Below are 24,517 nucleotides of genomic sequence, written 5' to 3'. Positions count from 1 at the left end.
CCTCCTTGGGTTTCTGAGGTGGTATCACTACAGGAGTAAATTACCCAACCTTCCTTCCAAGGAGTTTACTGACAATTCTGCGGATGTGTCATAGGTATCATATTTCCTGTGTTTCATACTATTAGAATTTATCTTTGATAATATTCAAAATTAATTATCATCCTGTACTCATAATTCTTTTTGAATAGATTTTCTACATCATTTTCATTTGTCTGTGGTTTTCCTTTTATGTTTCAATGGCTATTATAAAAACATCTAGCATTTTTCTTTCTGAAGTTCCTAATTGAATCCATGGTTTTTCTTCTCACTTGATTTCCCACCCTCCCCTCTTTTATTGGGTTAATGAAGGCAAAACCAAACAACAGTGTAGATAAGGATAGTAAGACTGGTTTACCACAACAGTGTAGATAAGGATAGTAAGACTGGTTTACCACATCACGTCGTCGTATTGTTCATGCAATGAATGCCTCTAACTTCAGGGAGAAATGAAAATGTGAAGCATGCTTTTCTGTAGTTTGTTAGTTTTATTAATTAGACATTTGTGATTTGTCCTGAAATATTGAAAGCTATGTTTTAGGAGGTCCTTGTTATTTTATCTGCTTTAAAGAAAAAATTTCCCCTCATCTTCTACTTTGTAAAGACTTCAAAACACTATGGAAAAGTTCAAATTATTTTATTTTTGGACTTCCAGATTAGCAGTTCAAAGTACTTGTTTTTAATTTTTTTTGTAGTAATGGTGTTTTATTACCACAGAATTATACAATCCTTGAGTTGAAACACCCTTAGAGATTATTTATTTCAACCCTCTCCTCCAACTACCCCAACATCAAATTCAGGAACTTTCTCTACAGCGTCCCTCGGTCATCAGTTTTCTGTTTAAATGGAGCACAAAAATTTGTAAGAGCATGCAGCATTATGTGTTTGGACATCTTGGGAATTCCTTATCTTGAACTAAGGTCTGATTCCCTAAAACACTCATCCTCTGACCTTCCGGCCTCCAGAGTCTCAGTGCATAAATGCACTCCTTCAATATTTTAAGTAACAAAGACTGATACATAAAAGAAGCATGCGATCATATGTATGTGGAAGCAGAGAATGTAAGACTGTCCTAGAGACATTCATTTGCTTCCAAACATTGGGCTGGCAAAATATAACTAGTCGGCTGTCTCATGTGGCTCCAGGTTGCCAGATTATGCCCTTGCCCTAAGGTTCTCTCAGACATCAGCCATTACATATCATCTTGGACTCCCTCTTTTGGGAATGTGCCATATTATTCACATAAGTTTCAAACAGTCACACTCAGACATGTTGATAGTACTTTAAGTATATTCTGATTTTCCAGAACTCAGTGGGACAATTGCCTTCCCCTTTTTGGAAACTATACACCCCCCCTTGAAAAAATTAAGCTCTTACTGTATGTCCAGTAGGGAGCTCTAGTAGTGTAGTGCCTAAGGCACTTGACTGCTAACCAGAAGGCTGGTGGATCAAACCCACCAGCCACTCCTCGGAAGGAAGGTTGGGCAATCTATTTCCGCAGTGATACTGCGTCGGAAACCTAAGGAGGCGTCGCTACAAGTTGGGTCCTACTTGATGGCAAACAACAACAACAACAACAACAACAACATATGCCCAGTAACATGCCAGGAACTCTATATGTGTCCTCCATTATTCTTATAAACATTCTAGGAGATGGGTACCAAGGCTGTTCTCATCTTACTGCAAACTGAGGCTAAGTGGATGATGTACTTTGCTCAGGTCACAAAGTTCATAAGTAGCAGCAGGAGGACAGGGATTCAAATGTGACTCTGCTCTTAGTCATTGATAAGTCTCATAAGTAAATTTTCTATGTAACTTATCTAAGTCTTTTATAGGCACCCAATTGTCCTTCCTCACTCTTGGCTTTATGTATTTCCCAAAGACACACATCTAATTGGTCTATGGGTTATGTTGACTGAGACTGTAGACTTTGGCATCTGACAGACAAAGGTTCACAGTTCTGACTGAGCCACATACTGGTCACATCAACTTGGGCTATTTGTTCTCATATTACCCTAGCTGCCTTACCTGTTAGAGAGGACAAGAAGATTTTCTTCTCCTCTCAAGTTTTAGTGTAATGATCTCTTGATGGGATCCTCAACTATTCTGTCAAGTTCACCTAAGTTATGCCATTTACCTAGCGATACATTCATCTCTTTCATTATCTTTTCTATTCCGATGTCAAAAACTTAACCTGGAAGGAAATGATAAATATATCTTCCATTGCTTCCCCATTCTTTAGTTTCCTGTCCTGTTCATGTAGATCAGTTTAATTAAGAATTAGTTTAATTTTCTTCCTTTCCTGTTATTTACTGCCGTATTCATTGGTGAGGAAGTAAATTTCTCAACCACTTTCCAGTTGCCCTCAAAGGTATTCAGCCACTACGGGGTGCCTGGTAGGTATGTATGCAGCTCTTTCTACTCCCTTCATCAAGGACTTAGCAAAGGAACTGCTCAATGAATGCAACATATACTTGCATCAAAGTGGTGGACAACAAAAAAGGTTCATGAAAATGTTGCCTAACAATTCTTCCTAAAATTTTTTGGCCAGGTTATCTCTCATGCCATTTCTGAACATGTGGAAGATGCAGGCGTCCATTCAGGAGATGCTACTCTGATGCTACCCACACAATCCGTCAGCCAAGGAGCCATTGAAAAGGTCATCATTTATAAATAAAAGTGAAAGATGAAAAAGCAAATGATGAGGGGGAAAAAATAAACCTTAAAAACAAAACAATACCCATCCCTACTCCCCAAAAATAACAACTAGGTAGTAGTGTAGGATATGGCCTAAGTCAAATTTAATGTCCGAGTCAGATGAGTATTTTAAAGAAAATAATTTCCTTCACTACCCTTTAAAGACCTTCCCAGGAATGATGACTTTGCCTCAGTACTCAATATGCAATGTTAGATAGTGTCTGCTTAGATGTGCTTATCTTAAATAACACAATGGATGTTCTTTAGTCTTTAGGTATGTTACATCAGGCTTGGATTTTTTTTTTTTTTAATAAGCTTTTCCAATGATGCTGCCATCAGAACCCATGTAGAGCTGTCTGTCTGGCCATAGATCGGCTGCATTCTGAGGGTCTTACTTTGTTCTGGATAATGGAGGATGCAGGATGTTTTATAACACCAGCAACATAAAAGAACAACATCCTTGGATTTCAAATGTGCCTTCAGTTTCTCACGTCAGGAAAAATGCCCTCAAGAACTCAGATTTTTCCAAATTTCTCAGAGCTGAATGTGCCACAGACTCTATTTCCTTTTATCACGAATGAAGTTGCTGAATCACTTTTGTAAGGGCAATGAATGAGAAGCTCTTGTTTCTTTTAATCGCGACCCCTCTGGACATGAGTACTGTCTGTCTCTGGTGGTTATGGGATTTGTATATGTGACATGCAGAGCTTCACTGCAGGGAAACGCTGTTTCCTTCCAACCATAATATCTACCCTTGTAGAGTCCAGGGCAACAGAAAAGAAATCTCTCTAGCTTCTTTGCAGTACCATGTAATTTCAGGGCCTGTATCTCAGGAGGTAAATCATCAGAATGATGTAGAGTTTGGACTGTAGTTTTGGGTGTTGAAGCAACTAAACTAAAAGCATTCTATTTAGCCCTCAAAGCAGAACCAGAAAATTGATTGTAGTATGATAGGGGCATTTGGCAGAGGGATAGGCTTGTAAAATTATTTCCCTCGTATCTTACTGTAAATATTTAGAACATATTATTACTTTGTTAACAGAAGGCTAATAATGGGGTAGATAAAAAATTTTAATGGAGATGCAGCTCTCTGTAAAGGGAGATTAAAGAAATCTAAATTTAAGATGCTAATTTCCTTCTGCTCTAGGTGAAGGATGCTACCCGAAAGATTGCCAAGGCATTTGCCATCTCTGGACCATTCAATGTTCAATTTCTTGTCAAAGGAAATGATGTCTTGGTAAGCAATGCCAAGGTGTTTGGGAGGCACAGCTGCTATGTTAGGTCATGTTGGTTTGTGTCCTTCTGCTAATCTCCTTTTTGAACACCAGATAAAGTGCAACTGAGACCCCTGCAGCTGCTCGCGTCTGACTGTGGGATGTTGCACAGCATACAATGCCTGCCTTGTTGTGAAGGCACAGGCTCTTTGTACCACTGATATGTCAATCATAGCTTTGCAAAGCACTCTGATACACTGGAAGGAAGACCACTGTATGCCATCTGTTGCATGTAGATGGATACAGTGAATGCCAAAAAGTAATTTGAACATGTAGATAGTCGTAAATTATGGGCACTGGAGTTTTGTTTTACTCTTTTCTTAGTGACTAGTGCTGTTTTGGATACCATATGCCAAAAAAAATCATGTTGAGTGAACTAGGTTAGTTCTAATTAATTTAGTCTTTTAATTTAATCAGTCAATAATCAATACTAACTCAGTACTTTCTGTGCAAAGTCATATGGTTGCTGCAAAGTCCCTTCTTTCAAAGATCTTGAGATTTAGTGAGAACTGGGACCAAGATTAGTTTGTAATTTCTTGGTCGAATAATAAAAATGTAATAGCTACTAGGATAAATGTACAAATAGAATAGTATTGGAGTTTTGGAACAGAGAGAGAATATCTGCTATGTGTGCATGTGTGTGTGTACATGAGCATGCACATGAGTATCACACACCTAGTTTGTCAAGGATCACAGAAGACTTCAAGGAGGATTTTGGGATTGTGAGCTACACCTTGAGGAATGGCTAGTATATATATTTTTTTCCACTCAGACTTATAAATTATATTTTTTTAACATTTTATTGTGATTTGGGTGAAAGTTTACAGAGCAAATTAGTGTTACATTCAACATTTCATCCACATTTTGTTTTCTGACACTGATTGCAGTCCCCACAATGTAACAGTACTCTTCCTACTTCCTCCCTGTGGTTACCATTTCTATTCCAATTGCCCTTCTTTCCTATCCCTTCCTGCCTTCTGAGTTTTATTTCTGGACAAATACTGCCCTTTTGATACCGTGTGGTTGCTTGTTCTAAGGAGTGCATACCTCTCTGTTGTTACTGTTCACCTTATAGGCCTGTCTATTGTTTGGGTGAAATTTGAACCATGGGGGTGAGTTCAGTTCTAGGTCTAAAATGTATCTTAAGGGCCTGGTCTTGGGGTTCCACCAGTCTTTATCAGACCAGTTAACCTGGTCTTTTATATTATTTTGCATTTTGCTCCAGTTTTCTCCTGCTCTGTCCAGGACCTCCTATTGTGATCCCTTTCAGAGTAGTGAGCAGTGGTAGCTGGACACTATCTAGTTCTTCCATGTAGACTGGGATTTGTATGGTCCATTAGTCCTTTGGACAAATTGTTTCCTTGCAGCTTTGATTTTCTTCACTTCTCTTCTCTGGATGGGCAGAGACTGATAGTTACACCTTAGATGGCCACTCACCAGTTTTTAAGACCCCAGTCACTACTAACAATAGTAGCATTAGAACACTGTCTTTGAAGACTACGTGATATGGCTGGTGTTTCGATAAGAGGAAGTTAGAGAGGGCATGATGTATAGATAGGACATTATCTTCAAAACTCAGCATGTCTTTGGAGACAGTGAATAGTTCAGCTTAGTGAGATGGTTTTTCTAGGGAAAAAGTGGAAGGCAGCCTTGGAAAGGACTATTGGGGCCACAAAAGTACATAAAGTAAAACTAGAGAGGTTCATTGAGGAGGCAAGAAGACAGAATTTAATTAAAGTCAAGAACTAGACTTTAACGTGCTGTCCTCTGAAAATCAAATGAAAGCTTTGGAATAAGTGTGTGAATTTTCTGAGCTTTGCATTAAAATAAATCTGTCATAGTGTGTGGGAATGAATTTAGGAAGAGAAGCTCAATGAAAGTCAAAGTTTAGAGATACTGACTGGAAGGAAATCAGTTAGAAAAAATCCAAGCAGTGGGAAGAAAGAGGAAGAAGGTGAGTCAAACAAGGGCTGTCCACAGTTAATAAAACTTGGACGCCAAGTGGTAGACAGAAAGTATTGTTATTAGCATTTACCATCCTCTTTCTCTTTTTGAATTTTATTATCTGTGCAGGTGATAGAGTGCAACTTGAGAGCTTCTCGATCCTTCCCCTTTGTGTCTAAGACACTTGGGGTAGACTTCATTGATGTGGCCACCAAGGTGATGATTGGAGAAAATGTTGATGAGAAACCTCTTCCAACACTGGACCATCCCATAATTCCAGCAGACTATGTTGCAATTAAGGTAACATTTTCAAAAATCTTATTAGTCATTTTGTGGGTACCAAGGAAACTAAAGGAAAAATTTGTCATCAAAAAGAACCTCAGTACTTTATGAGCCTTCTTAACTGACGTGCTAGACTGGAGGTTTATGTTGTTTCCTTTCAATAACATACCATGGTTGCACTACAGGCAAATTTGAATCATATACATTTGAAATAGTGCAATAAACCTGTTAAGAATGTATCACTTTATGCACAAAATGTAAACTATCATACATTTTAAAAGTGAAATAAAAATAATCTAGAATTATATGCCTTCAAAACTGGCTAAGTGAATTATAAGCTATGTTTATGCAACGGACACTTAATGGAGCCATTTTAGTTTGTTAGGCATGCTTGGTTAGGATAATGCTTAAATTGTGCCAAGTCTTCAGGAATGCATGACTCTCATAAAAGTTGTCACCTGTGGTGTTGGTTGAATTCTTACCACCCTGGCCACCTTTGCTTTGTTCCTATTTCCTGCAGTGGCACAATTTTTCCACTTAAAAACTTATGATAGCAATTGTAGCTCACAGTGATAGTTTGAGGGTGAAGCACCTTTAGGAAGAGTGACTGGGACAATTTACTATTCATTCACTAATTTTCAATCTGCTTTTCTTTTGCCAATAATACTTTAGTATTAAAGCCAGTGTCTTCCTCTACCTGCCTCAGCATGACTGTACACAGAGTGTTTATAATTATGACCTTTTACTGCTTCAGTAGACAAGCATGAAGATAAATGAGATATTATAGAAATATATTTGAATTTCTTAGATGAAAGACATAATGAAATATTTTAATATATTTATGTGACATTTACATACCATGGATGACTTCAAAAGGTTTCCATTGGTATATGTACTAGTGACCTCAATGGTAATTGTGTTGTAGCTGAGAGCCTGACTTCTGACTTTTCTGGTAAAAGTTATAACTAGAAGCTATAAAAAAAAAATAATTGTTCATATTATTTATGTTAATAATATGGGACATCTTAGATTTTATAATGCATTGGGATAGAATATCACATTTTGTATTTGGAGGTAAAGCATGTTTTCCTGGAGACCACGGCAAATACGTAAGTTGTTGAAGCTTTCAGTGGGAATAGGTGCAGTGTTTTTGTTTGTTTGAGACCCACCCACAAGTAGTAGGCCCTGAAAAATACTTTTCCATTTGAGAGTCTACATATAAATTTCTAAATTCATATTTATTTACCTATATACATAGAAGTCTATGTTTTTATTTCTCTTTATATATTTACAGAGACTATCTATACACATCTATACATATGTAAGAAATGATTTCTGATTATAAACAATATTGATGGATAGATATGTATTTTCCAAAATGCACTCTACTTTCCAGCTACCTTAGTTATCACTGTATATAAATCTTGAATTTTTTTTCAAAGTATTCATAGCAAATCCTAATATAACTTTAGTGAGGTGGGTGTATATCAATAGAAACAGATGGGGCTTTAGGAAAGCTGAGATGCAGGAATGTATAATAATCTGGCTAAGATGAAGCAGTGAAATGGCTTCAAGCCAGAATTCCCAAGATAATATTGAAAGGTGCCAGAGTCAAATTAGGAACAGTCTAGACTAGATAAAGGGCTATATACAAGAAACAGGAAACTGGTTGTTAATGAAGTATACTAATAAAGTGAATGAAAAGCAAGCATTCATATATTCCAGTTCATCTGAAAGCTCTTGGCAAAAGTTTTTCCAAGCAGAATATTTTTCAAAGTTTTTTAAGAGGTGTCAACAACCGTTTAATGTCTCAGAAGTCAGCTTACAGACAGCCAGTTCTGGTAAGGTGACATTTTGCAAGTTCAAATGATCAGAATAAGAAGAGGAATGTTTCAAAGCCCACCATGAAAAAATAAAGTGTTTGAACTCTGTGATTTGGAAGACCAATGCCCAATGGACTTTGAAAATACTCCAGCAAGAATATGGGTAGACCAGATTAGAAACACTGGCCTAGACTAGTCACAGGGGCTCTATTTACAGAAATAATTTGTAATTATTTAACTCAAAATTTTGGCCAAGAACTCAAGAAATTCTTGGAACAGCATTTTAAAGCTTTTTTTTTTTTTTTTTTTTTAAGTCAGATGCTTGGATCAATGTATTTTTTTAATTCTCTACCATTGCCTAAATGAGTCCTATGAGAGATGATTCACTAAATATTTTTCTCTCTCGTATTCCTGTAGTACCTTTCTCTTGCATGATTTTCCTCCCTGTTATTTCTGACAGGCTCCAATGTTTTCCTGGCCCCGATTGAGGGATGCTGACCCCATTCTACGATGTGAGATGGCCTCCACTGGAGAGGTAACTAGTTAATGAGCCATGAACTCTTTCATTAAGTCCACTGTAAAACATATGGGTTTATGTTCTGAATATAGTGAAGGAAGTAAGTTAATAAGTAGTAAGAGGAACATAAACCTCTACTGCTATCAGAGTAAATCTCTAAAGTCCCAGGAATTTTGAACAAAGAGAAAATCCTTTACTTTTTTGGACCAGTGCCTGTCTTCTCACCTACTTATATTTCAACATATGAATACAATGCATGTGTTCCTAATTAATATACACATTATACATTTACATCTTTGAAATATTTCTCTAGACATCTAAATAAATATCTTCTGGGTCTCTGTTTTTATGTTAGGGTTCTCTGATCTCTTCTCGTCAACCTCCCTCCCCTCCTTTTCCCTACCCTTTGCTACCATGAGATCAGATCATTGGATTTCTCCTAGCAATGTGTAGAATGATAGCATTAGGAAGATGATGAATCTAAACATTGTGGAATCTACAGATACATACACAGTCGTAGGACTACTTTTAAAGCAACCTTAACCTCCTGGGGATAATCTAAAACTGTAACATGACTGGCCACTGGATGTCCTTCTTTACTTGTTTTGGGATTCTTGTCAGCTGAAACCAAAAAACCAAAATAACAAAACCCACTGCTGTGGAGTTGATTTTAACACATAGAAACCTTATTGGACAGAGTAGAACTGCCTCATCAGGTTCCTAAGGCTGTAAATTTTTATGGAAGCAGAATGCTCCATCGTTCTTCTGCAGGGAGGCTGGTGGTGAACCACTGACCTTTTAGTTAGAAGCCAAGCACTTAACCACTGCCAACTGATGGTTTCTTTAAGAATATAAAATATGTTTCATGTAGAGAACTATCAGATTCTGGAAAGTTCTCTGCATGTCAGTGTCAGGACATGTTATGAATCCCCTAGCCCTTGACTAACTTACTAGAAATAACCTTCAGATTCCCATCAGTGAACACTGGTGTGGCAACATCAAACTGTGAGATGTCAGTGTTTCCTCTTGATATTAAAGAAAACCTGAAAAGGGAAAATATTTAATTGAAACAAATACATGATGCTTTATACGGTTGCCTGGTTACAAGCAAGATCTGTGATAAGAAGTGAGACAGGACGAGGGCAGTGAGGAAGAAATGACTCACCTGTTTGTATCTGTACTGAAAATCTCTTCCTCTTTGCCTCTTGCTGCTGCTTTTAATAAAATAGGTAGGAAAATCTAACTTAAAATTATGGTACTATGTTGTTTTTCATGTCTGCTTATGGAGGTGCTCTTCAAATTCATCTTGATCCCATGGTTACTACAACTGCAGGGCTGTTTTCACTCAGCACAGTTCAGAGCAGGGAGAGATCTGTGCTGTTTTTTTCTAGTGTGGCTCATGTACATTCTGATCCCAGATGTATATGATTGGAGTTGAAATATGAAAATATGAAAGATTTGTAAATTTACTTCCTCCTTTGTATCTGTTTCTAAAGTATAAAGAAAAATACTTGTGCTGCTAATAGAAAGCCATATTCCCAGGTGTCATGAAGCATGATGCTGCAAGGTCTATTTCATAACTGAAATCAGAATGCTAATTCCACCTTAATGAAATCCCAGTTGAGCTTCAGAGAGGCAGTCTCAGTGTCCAAATGGTTGTTCTGGGATTGACTCAACTTTCAATTCCTGATCAAAGTAAATGCTGTTTTATTTTCCAAGTGATAAGGTGGTGTTGGTTGACCTAATTTTTAATGGAATATCAGGCAACTTTCTATTTTTTTTTTTTCATAGAAAACTAGGGAAACCTTTTATATATTGTGTTTGTGCTTGTGATGGGAATGCCAAGTGTGTCTCTCTCAGTAGAATTTGGGTTCTGTTAACTTAGGTTGACACTACTTTAGTTACTTGGCCAGTACTTGACTGATTAAAATGCTCAGTGTGAAGTGAAAATCTGCCTGTGCTGGTGGCTGACTGAGGGTCATGATTATGAAAACTTTCCTTCCACAGTAAGAGAGCCATTCATTTAAAAACTGAATTTAGTCACTAATGTTACTCACTGTAATGGTACATCTGTACCTGTGCCAGATGATGATGAGCCTGGCAGGACCTACTCCCATCATGTTCAAATAGAAACCATTGGTTCTGTAGCTTTGGAGCACAATTGACTTGCAGTTATACTGTAGCACAACTACCCTCAGAGAAGTTTCTGTACACCCTAATATTATGTGCTGCATACCCTAGCATTATATGGTTTGTTTTTTACATGTGACTGTGGCTAGTAGAAGGAGCTCTGGTAGCACAGTGCCTAAGGCATCTGACTGCTAACCAGAAAGTTGATGGTTCAAAACCACCAGCCACTCCATGGAAGCAAGACTGGGCAATCTACTTCCATAAAGATTTACTGCCTTGGAAACCCAATGAGTGTCACCATGAGTTGGAATCAACTCAATGGCAGTAGGTTTGGTTTGGTTTGGTGGCTAGTAGCAAGTATTTTGGTTCATTTTATGAAAATGATTTTTAAAAATTTTCTTTGAGGACCAGGTTTGCTGGTCCGATAGGGAGCCTGATGGAACCACGGAGACTATGACCCCTGGCTGCCCTTCAGGTCTGGAATTGAACCCACTCCTGTGGTTTCCAGACAAACAAAACAGGACTATGAGGTGAACATTTACCTGAAGTAGATATAGTCCTTGGAGAGAACAATCATGGGAAAATAGAAGGGCTGTGTATGCACAGGGAGACAGCTCAGGAGGCAGGAGTGCATGGAGGGAAGGACACAGGGAAGAGGTAACTATGTGGAGGAAGTAGGAGGGGAGCTGTTGCATTGTGGGAAATTGGAGTCAATGTCATGAGACAAAGTGTATGTGAACTGCTGCCTGGAAAGTGAATTTGCTCTGTAAACTTTCACCCAAATCATAATTAAAAAAAGAAAAAAAGTTTCTTTGAGATTTTCATGGAGTTATTGAATTTCTCAGAAGTGTTTCTCATAGCTGAATGAAATGACTCCTAACCGATTAACAATTAATGTATTCCTGTCTCTGACCCGTGTATTTGTGCACTGCTGCACACATTTTGGACATGCACTGTTATTTAAACATTAATTCGTATTAACATTTGATAAGTCACCACATTATGGACCAGAAGCTCTAATTTGTATCCAAATAACTCACAGTAGACTCCAGTTAAGTTACTCTATAGAGTGTTGTTGGATAGAGAAAGAATTGCTTGTTTATTCATTATGCCTAAAAATATAAGATACATCAGCCCTGGTCAGCTTTTTAATCTCTGGATTCAGATTGCATGGTCTTTGGGAAACATTTATAAAATCTAGGAAAGGACATGGGTAAATGTTTATATTTATTTAATTACTTTTTTTTGAGAAGGGTATTTAGGATTATTTGCTTCATTTTATTTTTTAATTTGTTCCTAAATAGGTGGCATGCTTTGGTGAAGGTATTCATACAGCCTTCCTGAAGGCAATGCTTTCCACAGGGTTTAAGATACCCCAGAAGGGCATCCTGATTGGAATCCAGGTAAGTGGTTGTGCATATGTGTGTCTGTCTGTGTATGCTATGGTTGGTTGGGGGCAGGGATATTAATTGCAGTATAGAAGAGGGGTGCTTGTTATAAATTCCACTAAAGAAAACAGTAACTTATAGAAAGAATGGACATTTGTTCTCTCTTCCCTGATTATTGCTTCTTCCATTGTAACAACTAATGCAAAAATTAGAAAGAAAAAGTCTCTAGTGAAGGGACATTTGTTCTGAAAAGAATTCAGACTATATAAAAGGAATCTCTTCTATTCCTTGGTTGACTTTTCTACATATTTTGGGATTAGCTCTTCTGTTCTGAACATAAGCTTTCTGTAAGATTTGGTCTCACCCCCACCTTTCTCTCTATGTATCTTGACTTTCCCCCTTGCCTGCTCATCCACATCTATAGTATTGACTATCCTATCTCTGCTCATCACCTCTGAGTCTTTACCTTCAAGATCCCTTGCTTCCAGCAATCTGCTTGTTACCTCCATCTGGATGAATCAAACCCAACATGTCCCAAGTGAAGTCCTATCTGTCTCCTCTTGACTTCTGTTCCTTCCTTTTATCCATTAATTCCTTAAAATTTCAATTTCTGCTAAATGCCAAGGATTCACAATTGAAGAAGACATGGTATTATTTTAGAAATGTTCCCAACCTGACACTCTGATGAATTAAAAGTTCATGAAGGGTAATGACTTAATGTGCATGAGCAAGTCAAAGTATTCTACTATAGATAGTGGAAATTCTTAAAAGTTTAATTGTTTGCTAAGTCTTCCAGGACAAAGCAAGGTGAGATAATTATAAAAGAATATCTTTATAAAATGAAAATAATATTATAAATTTATTATTATAAGTTGAATATAAATCTTAGGGCAAAATGGTAGCCAGGAAACTTCTATTTCTCCTTGGAATAATTATTGTAAGAGTATGCAGCTTTCTGTTGATAATTTCCTGAAAAAAAGACTAGATGTTTCCCAACTGGTCATTCACTTTCATTTAAGATTAGTAATTTGTGGGTCCTATAAAAACAATGGATAGGTCTTATATAACACCCCTGCTGTGCTTTTAATAAGCTCAAACCCTGCATGGTTACATAAAAATCAATAAAAATATAATGAAAACGGTATGAGGTATTCTCAAGCTTGTGGGTGATTATTATAGATAGCGTCTCATTAGGGAGTCTTAATATCAGCAAATTAGGCTCTGGAGACTAGATGGGTGGTGGCTTTGGAGAAGTTTCTGCCGAGAGTAACTTGGGACTTTCCTTCATAAAGGTTCCAGAAGGACAATGGTGAACAGTTAGAACAGAGGCTAACAAGATGACTTGCAATTGCAAAGCTTAATGGCAGTTTAAAGACAAATCACACCATATGAGAGACTCATCACGTTATAAATGGGTTTAACCGTTATTCAGTTCAAGTATGAGAGTATTTGCTCAACTTCGGTTATGGCTTAAAGTTTAATGAGAGACCTGGGGGCATTCAGAGGAGACCATGCCCTTAGTCCTCATCTTCACAACTAATCATAACAGTGCTAACATTTTAAAATACCAGTTTAAGAAGGCAGTGATGTATGAAATTGTGCCTTGTTTGGTCCCATGCTTTAGGGGAATGTGAAGCAAAAATTAATTCGATCCCTGTTAAGTATTTGTGTGATTTTGGCACCAGTGAACAGAATTTTGCTTAGTAGGAAGAAAAAGGGTGGTGGTTTCTTAAGCTCTAAAGAGCAACGTGGTTTTCTTCCCATTAACATTCTCCTATCGCTGTATTCCTTTTTACAGAAATCAATGTGCTAGCAGCTATGTGAGTTATTACAAAGAAACTTCTCCCTGTGCATGAGGGGGATATTTAAAAAATACTTTTTTAAATTACAGAATAAAGTATATTTACAGTAGTAGCTGTAAAAATTATATTTAACATAAGTATATGTAACAAAATATTCTCACTTTTGCCAATATTAATTAGCAGGACTCTAAACTTCAAAAACAGATGTGAATCATTTTTTTGACCTAGTTTATATAGAGGGAGCTCTGGTAGCATAGTGCCTAAGGCACTTGACTGCTAACCAGAAGGCTGGCAGTTCAAACCCACCAGCCACTCCTCAGAAGGAAGATGGGGCAGTCTACTTCTGTAGTGATACTGCCTCGGAAACCCAAGGGGGGTCTCTATGAGTCAGGTCCGACTCGATGGCACATAACAACAACAACAAGAAGTTTATACAGAAGACAAGGAATGCCTGCCATCACAAACAGGTCGCTATGAGTCGGGTCTGACTCGATGGCACATAACAACAACAACAAGTTTATACAGAAGACAAGGAATACTTGCCATCACAAATAGTTAATGTATAGTCAGTCTATTACTGTATAGAGGACTCTCATTCACAGGGACTAAAACATGCTTAGTCTTATAAATAAAACTGACATACAGACAGAATATGTTAACCACAGAGCTAACAGCTACAGAACTTGTGAGATATCTTCTTAGAATGGGACCAAATCTAATCTCAGCTCTTTATCCAAATTCATAGTAATTGTAGAAAAGTGTTCAGCACTCCAGATTTTAGAATACACTGTATTTTTTTTAAAATAATTTAATTTCATATGATTTCACTTGGTCAGAAGGATTCATATAAACTCACTTGAATAATATAAAGTTGGAAGAGAAGTGAAATGGACATAACATTTCACTATATATACCAATGGAGGTTGGAGCCACTAAATACCATGAAGAGCATTGAACTGTGGGTGAATTATGCAATGATGTTGTAGGAAAAGAAAAAGTCTACAATTGCATTTAGATTTCTTAAAACATTCATTCATTTGGTAAGGATGCTATGAGCCCTGGTATGCAGTAGTTAAGGACTTGGCAGGACATGGAAAAACTGGCAGTTCTACCAGCCGTTCCACTGGAGCAAAATGTTAGTCCACTTCTATAAAGATTACAACTTGGAAACTGTGTGGGACAATTAATTCTACTCTGTCCCATACGGTTGCTATGAGTTGGGATTGACTTGATGGCAATGGGTTTGGGTTTTGGAATATAGATTTCACTCAATGAAGAGCATTGCTAGCCAATGCTTATGTAGCTAATTTGCTTTATTATTCCTTTATGTATAAATTGAGAGGATGGCCAATATCTGTCCCGTTTATTTGAGGTAATGCAGTCTTCTTTACTCTTCATCTCTCCACTATGACCCAGCTACCGAGTAGGATTAAAGGAAACTAGCTTGCCTCATTAGTTTTGCTCAACAGGTTATAAGAAAAAAAATAATTGGGAAAGAATAGAAAGACAGAGTAGAGGTAGAAGTGACTCTGAGTCAGGAAGTTTTTTTTTTTTTTTTAAATTAATTGCCAATAGTTTAACACATAAGTGGATATCTTTATATCTTATATCAGTCACTTTTCAATATTTAGTAAATAGTTGTGTGTGTTTGTATGCAGATGTACACACACACTGATCATACTGCAATCTCCCCCAGTTATTATTTCTCCTTTCTTTCCCACTATACCCCATTTACACATGCAGGCCTTCTTTCTATTCCCTCCAAAGTTAAAATCTATGGCCAGATTACTTGGGAAGTTTGTATTATTCTTGTCATCAATCTGTTAAGTAGGATTGGAAAAAAATAAGCCAGACTTAGATTTTGCAAAAGGATCCTTGTCATGCCATCTATTCCGCACACTTTGTCTCTACCAAGAGGCTTTCCATATACTGGGGCAGAAATTCCAAGAAAGGCATTACGCCGATTTATATGGCAACACAATCGTCTTTGATTCTTCCGCAATATTTCCAGCCATCTTTCATCCCATCAGGATTTATTTTTAGTGGCTGTGAGTAGGCAACCTGCTTTGTTTTGAAGTTTTCTGGAGCATGCTTTAACAATGAGTGATTTACTCTAGAGTAGATCAAAACTCGTGCTGTTTTCCCCTCTGATTGGGCTATTCAGTGCTGCTCATGGAGTGGTGAGCGCCATCCTGGGGTCTGAGCTTCAGCATTGCTCAGAAACACAAAGGAAGCATTTTATTTGAAAAAGGCAACTCCAGGTAACATGAATAACCTTTATCTTCAATACAGAACCATTAGGAACAGCCATACTTCTGTCGATCTAGATGTTTCTGAAGAGTGCACATGCATTGCACGGTGTTTACTTAGCTTTCTTTCCTGTAGCTAGAAGCTGTATTAATGTGAAAATGATAATTAGAGGGAATATATTTTTTCCTCTCAAAATGGACTTTCTCCCTTATAAACATTTCCCAGAAAATAAATCAGTTTGTACTTTTCACCTTTTGTAACAAATGATTTCTTACACAGATACTTTCCATCAGTTTTTAAATCTGAAGCTACTCAGATGCAAGCTGACAGCTGTAATTTCTTTTAGTAGAAAGGCTGTTTTATAGGTCACAAGCATTCAATATGTTTTTTATGGAAGTTTATAATGTGGTTATGAAAGCCAGCACCACAGACCAGAAGGCAGAGAGTGGTGCCTTGGCTGGCAACTGCCAATACTGTCATGTCAGATATTTATCTTTTCCACTTTGGGGACAACACTGAAACAGCTCCATAATGAGGTTCTGACTGGTGTCTGTAGGTCTCAAAGGACTCGCTGACTTATTTTATTTTAAAAGAGCAAAGAAAAAATTTCTACTATAGTTCTACCCCGCAACATTTTTCATGGCGACTTTGACAAGGTTAATGCATCTAGGTCTCAAATTACAAAATGAGTGAAGGGTGGTCCTTCTATCTCCCCTTCCCTCTTATTCCTAAACTTGAGTGTCCATCAGAATCAACTGAAAAACAAAACAAACCAAAGCCATCAAGTCAATTCTGACTCATAGCAAACCTATAAGACAGAGTAGAACTGCCCCATAGAGTTTCCAAGGGTTCTTTGTGGAAAGAGACTACTTCATTTTTCCCCTGTGGAGAGAAGTTGGTACCCACCAGCTGAATTTTGGTTAGTAGCCAAATGTCTTATCCCCTGCACCACAAGAGCTCTTTGAATCACCTGGAAGATTTATTAAAACAGAAATTCCAGAGCCCCACTCCCACACTTTCTGCTTCAGCAGATTGGCGGGGGGAGCCCCCCACTTTTTTTTACCTTAAAAACAAAGTTTTAGGTAATACTGATGCTGTTCTTAGTTCAGTGACCACTCTTTTAAGAACTTGTAAAATGAGATTATCTTAGAAACCTGGTTAAAAGTTATATTAAAACTGACACCTCGTTAAATTGTTCTGATGTAGCTGAACATTACTCTCTGAATTATTTTATTTTTATGAGTAGCCGTGAGTTTCTTGCTTCTAGGCCCATTGCTATTTTTCTGCTTAGACCTAAACAGGAATGGAAAGCTACTATCCTGGGCAGGTTGCAATTCATGTACTAAGCGACTATAATGCATACCCCTAAGCCTTCCTCAGCTCAGGCCCGTCCGGTTGCATTCATCTTTTCTATTTGCTGATAGTTTCTTCTCATAAAACTGTAGTTTTGGCACCGAGAGGGTCAGAATCTGAAAGAATTTTATATTGGAACATAGTTTTTGGGTCTTTCCCAGGATTTAGATCTGTTCTCAAAAAGGCTCTGCAAGTAAATATTAGGGAGTTTTATGGTCTGAACAGTATCACCATTGTGCAAAGATCTTGACATAGTTTTTTAGTATAATTCTTAGTTTCTGACATTGAAAATATCAATCCATGATTTTATTTCCACTGTCGCTAATATGCTTTCTAAATAGCTTATAGGAGCTCTGGTAGCGTAATGCCTAAGGCACTTGACTGCTAACCAGAAGGCTGGCGGTTCAAACCCACCAGCCACTCCTTGGAAGGAAGGTTGGGCATCTACTTCCGTAGTGATACCACCTCAGAAACCCAAGGAGGAGTCGCTATGAGTCGGGTCCGACTTGACAGCACTTAACAACAATAACAATAAATAGCTTATAATATATTTACCAAAATAACCAAATTACGCCATATATTTATACTTTTTAGGAGGAAAACTATCCAAAGATTTCCTGTATAAAGAAGAGTGGCTGTGTTTTTAACTGTGTATGACTTTACATTCATTTAGCTCATTTATTCAAACACTTAGAATTAATCAGGTCAAAATCAGAGATTGGATCTTTCAGTGAGTTAGTTAGATTTGTTTTCCTCTTGTCCTGACCACTGTCTTGTAAATACTGGCTCTTGGTCACAAGGGGTATATTCAGAACTGGGGAATCCAGATGGCTATGGGCAGGAGTCCAGGGTAGGCAGGACCTGCATACCAGATGGGTCCAACTGGGACCCTAAGAAGGTCAGCAATGGGCAATAAGAAAATATGTGAATAGCAAGACAGAACATTAGGGTAGTCTGGCCAGAGGTCAAATGCATATATATGACCAAGAAGGTGGTTTGTATTGTGTGACAGTCAGTAGAAGAATCCTAGCTTAGAAACTGGGTTCAGAGACAAGAATCTAGTCTTCGAGAGACTGAAAAATGATTGTTTTAATTATAATAATAGTAAATTATTGAGAATCATTATTGGGCCAGTAGCTCTTCTAAGTTATTGGGCTAACAGTTAAAATAATGTTTATAAATTAGCTCATTGAATACTCACAACAATGATGCTATGACATAGAGGTACTGTTATTATTCCCATTTAACAGATGAAGACACTGCATTAAAGAGAGAGGTTAAATAAGTTATTCACAGTCACAGTTTAATAGGTTTTAAAGCCCTAGGAAGTAGATACTACTACTATTTCTATTGTTTTACAAGTGAAGAAAATTGAGGCTCAAATACTTTAAATTTTCTAAGCATACAAAACTAATGAATTTTAAAGCCAGAATTTGAAGTGCAACTAATGACTTCATACACCGTTGTTGTAGCCATAACAATTTATTGCCTTGGAACAAATGGAAAATTAAATTCCAAATATTGCCTTATTGTGGGGACTTGCATATAACTTATTAGGAGAGAAGCCTAGAAGAATACAAAGTTAGAACCCAGTGATGAGAGCGTGTTGAACAGACAAAACAGCCAGCAAGGCTAACTTGGGGTTGAGCTTCTAAATCAGTGCCTTTACATTCTCTCTGAATAGGGAAAGGAAATGTATAGAACCTGGGGTGGGTCTGAACCTGCAGAAGAAGTTGTTGTTAGTTTCTGTGGATTGATTCCAACTCATGGTGACCCCAGGTGTTAGACAGAGGCTAAACCAAACCAACTGCCATCGAGTCAGTTCCAACTCATAGTGACCCTATAGGACAGAGTAGAACTGCCCCATAGGGTTTCCAAGGCTGTGAATCTTTATAGAAGCAGACTGCCTCATCTTCCTGCCATGGAGCAGCTGGTGGGTTCAAACCACCTACCCCTTGGTTAGCAGCTGAATGCTTTAACCATTATACCATCAGAGCTCCTTAGACAGAGACTAAGTGTACTTAATGGGGTTGTTGTTTTTATGTGCTGTTGACTTAATGGGGAGTTGAAGGAATTTGAGGGCAGGTGAAAAGTAAGACTGTGTAAGTAGAGGCTAAGTTAATGTGGATGGAATATCATCTACATTGGAAAACAACTAAGTATTCTGACTTACTGTAGGAGGATGAAACTTGTGATTGAATATAAAGCAAGGACAACACATGGCACTGATTTTTATAATGGCATTAAACTCACTGCCATCAAGTTCATTCTTACATATAGCAACCCCTCCTTGGGTTTCTGAGGTGGTATCACTAGGGAAGTAGATTACCCAATCTTCCTTCTGAGGAGTGGCTGGTGGGTTTGAACTGCCAGCCTTCTAGGTAGCAGTCAAATGCCTCAGGCACAATGCCACCAGAGCTCCTATAATGATATTAGGGAACAATATATTGTAGATGAATAACTAAAGATCATGCATAACAAGAAAGTAAATTTTGTTAAATTACTTTTCAGCAATCATTCCGTCCAAAATTCCTTGGTGTGGCTGAGCAATTACACAATGAAGGTTTCAAGGTAGGTTTTGTGTATATGTATGTATGTATGTGTGTGTGTATGTGTATTCCCCCCCTCCCCCAAGTTATTGCTGTCAGTGTTGAAATCTGTCAAAGCAAACAAACAAAAACCCAAAAATTGGAATATTGAAGAATCTTAGGGAAAGAACAGCTCTAAACATGTCTGTTTATCTGAAAGGTATAATCAGCTCAGTAGGTTCAAAACTTAAATGGAATAAAATAACTAGAAAGACTAGTTTTAACAAAAATTACCATAATCTCAATAGAAGTTTCCTACTAAAAACTTAGAAGTTTATTTAAGCTTTGTTGGGACAAAATTCCCATGCATTTCCATATATTTTTCCTTTATTCTTTTCCTGTTTCCATGTGAAGTCATCGTTTCCAGCTCTTACAGTGACAAGCAAAAGTTCTTTGCAGTGAATCTCTATGCACAAAGCTTGGTTCAATCAGACAAAATTATTTTCAAGACTCGAGGTGGGCCTGAGTCCAGGAGGCTTTGTTGACCTATTAACAGTAAATTCTTAGCCATAAATAATTCAGTATTTGTCTTCTGTATAAAAGCAGTTATAATCAAAGTCTGTAGTTTTTGCTCACTGCAAATATTTTATGAATATTTAAAGTACCCATGCCTCTGGATTCTGGATCCAAGTGTCTATTCATGGCAGTCTATTACTTTTGATATTTAACAGTTCCTCCTCTTTATGTTTAAATGGCTCAATATATGTCTAAGCAGACTTCTTTGCTCCAGGAAAGAGTAACCTTTTTTTTTTTTTTTTTATTTAACCATTTTAAATGCAGCTCTTTGCCACAGAAGCCACATCAGACTGGCTCAATGCCAACAATGTCCCTGCCACCCCAGTGGCATGGCCATCTCAGGAAGGACAGAACCCTAGCCTCTCATCCATCAGAAAGTAAGAACTGGGGTTGATAATTTTCTCAGATAACAAAATAGATAGAGGATTAACAATGGGAACTAGTATGATATTATTAGTTTACCTTAGTGAAAGTGTTTTTAAAGTCTTCTTCATTAAGCAACTTAAAGTGAACAAATTTGTATGAATTAGAGTAAAATTTTACTCTTGTGAACATGTGAGAACACTATAGAACATGCTGTGCCCATGTATATGTGGTGATATGTGACATCTTTCAAAATATTTCCTAGTAAGGACGCTTTCCTGGATGGACATCAGCACTTCCTATTTCATGTTAAACATATATGTGTGTGTTTATCAAGTATAAGCTTTATCACTGCATTTTACTGACATTGCACATCAAGGAGTCATTGCATTGAACACTTGGGACATGCAGTAGATAATTTCATTCACTGGATTTCCTAATTTGCCATTTTAAAATTATATCTCTTATTATGCCTTGTTGCTATGTGCCCTTGAGTCAGACTCAATTCATAGCGACCCCTCCTTGGTTTTCCAAGGCAGTATCCCTATGGAAGTAGATTGCCCAACCTTCCTTCTGAGGAGTGGCTGGTGGGTTTGAACCACCAGCCTTCTGGTGTAGCAGTCAAGTGCCTTAGGCGCTATGCTACCAGAGCTCCTAGGCATAGGTATATTGCGACTAGGAGAGAATCCTCAGTTGCTTCAGTCCATTACAGTCTACTAAATAGTTAAGTCAAGTAAATTCTTCATGCATACTATTTGTTAGTGCTTGTAACAGGGTGCTTGTAAGAAGTCACCCTGTAAATTTTTCAAATTAATAAAATAATGGCATTGTGTTCAGACCTTAGTGGGATCCTAAGGATTCTATAAGTCCCTTTTTTAGGGTTTTGCAAACCAATGGGCACTACCTCATGACCTTCATCATCTTGATGTCTCCTAGTATGTATCGCAGCCCCCCCCCCCAAAAAAAAGGTTTACTTCAAAGTCAGGTGACTAACATTGTCATACCATCTGCTGAGAAGCACTGGGAAGCTGGCAATGAAGGGAAGTTAATGTGGGGAAGGGGGTACAGGGGTGAAATGGCCTTTAATACTGAAAGAGTCACCTCCTTGTGAAATAAGTAAACACCTATTGAATGACCAGTTCTTTCTGTAGGTAGATAGTATTTTAAAGAGAAAACAAACAGTTCCATTCTATCAGTCAGACTTTCCACAGAATGCTTTCAAGAACACAATAAAAAAAGTATAATTCCCAACTGAATGTAATTTGAGAATCTAGTTAGGAATAAAGGAGAGCAGGTGTCCATCAACTCCAGTCCATTACAATCTACTAAAATATGGACTTGATTTGAATGGCTAAGGGGGTGATTTATGTTAGTATTTTTTAAACTTATTATTAAATATACACAGTCAACTGCAAGTTTTTGTTTATTTTTCTAGGTTGATTAAAGATGGGAGCATTGACCTAGTGATTAACCTCCCCAATAACAATACAAAATTTGTCCATGATAATTATGTGATTCGGAGGACGGCTGTTGACAGCGGAATTGCTCTGCTCACTAATTACCAGGTATGTGTATTTTTGTTGTTGTTTTTTAGATGTGGGTTCCATGGCTTTTATTTCTGTGTCTCTCTTAAAAGTGCTTTTGAATATGTGCACACGTCTCTTTCACCTTCTCTTAGAACTCTGAATAGAGAGGAATTTTTAGTAGAATCTAAAATAATGGTGCTGACATGATAGGCTATGGCCTAAAATGGGACAGTTGGTGAGAAACTGATGTCATCAAAAGCCACTGATGGTCATGACTGTCTAATTACCTTTAATTATACTTTAAATAGAAAAAGTGATGGTATGTCATGGAATGGAGATAAAAATTTGTATCCCATTGTTTCTAAATGAAAGCCACCATATGAAAGCCACCGGTTAATGATTATTGAAGATCCAGATGCCATATAAGTAACTTCTGTAATTCACAGAAAATGATCACATGAATTATGTCCTTTTTACATGGACATAACCCATTGCATTCATCACAGGGAAACTATTCTCTGAGACTTGTTAACTTTCTGCCATTGTATTTTTTTCCCCAATCAGTTTTAACCCCTACTGGAGGGTACAAAAACTAAAAAAACCAAACTCACAGCCATTGAGTCAGATCCAACTCTTAGCGATTCCTCCTTGCGTTTCTGAGGCGTTAATCACTACAGAAGTAGATTGCCCAATCTACTGGAGGGAAGAGGTGGAAAAATAAGCTTACTCATTGTGAATGCTGAGACACAGGAATTTTTTAAATAAAAATGTCTGTTGTTTTCATTCTGGAAACAGAAACCCTTTAACTGTTCATTCCTGCTTCATGAACATTCATTTTTAGGTCATGAGGGTTACTAAGGTCCTTACCATTACATTTTCAGGTGACCAAACTTTTTGCTGAAGCTGTGCAGAAGTCTCGCAGTGTGGATGCCAAGAGTCTTTTCCACTACAGGAAGTACAGTTCTGGGAAGGCGGCATAGAGAAGCATCGCTCCAAGTCCAGTTCTTAAATCAGCCTCAGCCATGTCTTATCTAAAGGAAAAGATTCTCAACTTTGTTTCCCAGAGACAAATATCTATAGTCAAATTTATTTTACTTTACTCTGTTATGCCTTAATATTCAGTATCTTTCACAATTAAGTTGTTGTTACTCTTTCAAATCCTCACTCAGAGAGTCCTTCCTAATAACTTGTTTTTCACGAGAATTCCCCATTTACTGACACCTCCTTTTGACAGACAAAGCTTACCTACACCCTTTTTGCAGCTAATGTTTTATGGTGTTGATTACTGATGATCAAGATGAAAAAAGTTTCTGCTCTGTCTTCTAAACTCTATACAGGCATTCCCCGAGTTATAAATGAGATCCATTCCTAAGTGTGTCTTTAAGTCAAATTTGTAGGTAAATTGGAACAGGTGCATACAATTCTTATTGGAATTGACTCTACTGTGGGTTGCTTAGTGCAAGAAAAGGCCTCAAGCTTTTCCCAGTGATTTAAAAACTGCACATGCAGCAAGTGAAGGTGATTGTGATGAAGAGTTTATCACAAGTAGGGGTTAGTTCAGTTATTTCAAAGTGAATGCAAATTTACATCACATCAAAGGGCAAGTATAAGTTGTCCCTAAGGCTGACGTTCATAATCCAGGAACTTTACAGACACTGCTGTCATTGTTTTTAAATAGCATCTGCCAGACTCAGGACACTTTAACAGGACAGAACACTAAAAATGCATTGAAATGAAATACAAATTTAAGTTATGAGTTCTTCCATCGCGATGTTTGTGCATTGCTTCTTTTGATAACAATTTTCATCTCTTTGGTATATCCAGGAATATCATTATCCCTTTCCAAGGTACTGAATTTGAGGAGTGTGACAGATTCTTCTTCAAAGGACTAGTTTACAGGGCTTTTATTATTATTTTTTTGGTGTAACAGCATATGCTAGACACATAGCTGCTGAGGTGCTTTAGTTCATGATGGTCATTTGCTCCTAACCTGGACTAAGTGACTTCAGATTTTTGCTACCTTCACTT

At 37.5% G+C, this 24,517-nt stretch overlaps 1 protein-coding gene across 1 annotated transcript in view; it reads left to right on the top strand.

Moving 5' to 3' along the window:
* The window catches only part of CPS1 (carbamoyl-phosphate synthase 1), a 171,448-nt gene extending 147,979 nt beyond the window's left edge, over positions 1-23,469 (top strand). The window contains exons 28-36 of the mRNA XM_007935894.2: positions 2,588-2,695; positions 3,881-3,970; positions 6,081-6,251; positions 8,517-8,591; positions 12,008-12,106; positions 20,008-20,067; positions 20,865-20,977; positions 22,399-22,528; positions 23,371-23,469. Coding sequence (XP_007934085.1) covers positions 2,588-2,695; positions 3,881-3,970; positions 6,081-6,251; positions 8,517-8,591; positions 12,008-12,106; positions 20,008-20,067; positions 20,865-20,977; positions 22,399-22,528; positions 23,371-23,469 — 945 coding nt within the window. The remainder of the gene's footprint in view (positions 1-2,587; positions 2,696-3,880; positions 3,971-6,080; positions 6,252-8,516; positions 8,592-12,007; positions 12,107-20,007; positions 20,068-20,864; positions 20,978-22,398; positions 22,529-23,370) is intronic.
* Positions 23,470-24,517: the final 1,048 nt, after the last annotated feature.

Source organism: Orycteropus afer, unplaced genomic scaffold (assembly GCF_000298275.1).
Source record: "Orycteropus afer afer isolate SDZICR_OR568_19922 unplaced genomic scaffold, OryAfe1.0 scaffold00002, whole genome shotgun sequence".
NCBI classification, from domain to species: Eukaryota; Metazoa; Chordata; class Mammalia; order Tubulidentata; family Orycteropodidae; genus Orycteropus; species Orycteropus afer.
This window is presented reverse-complemented; position numbering and strand designations above follow the sequence as displayed.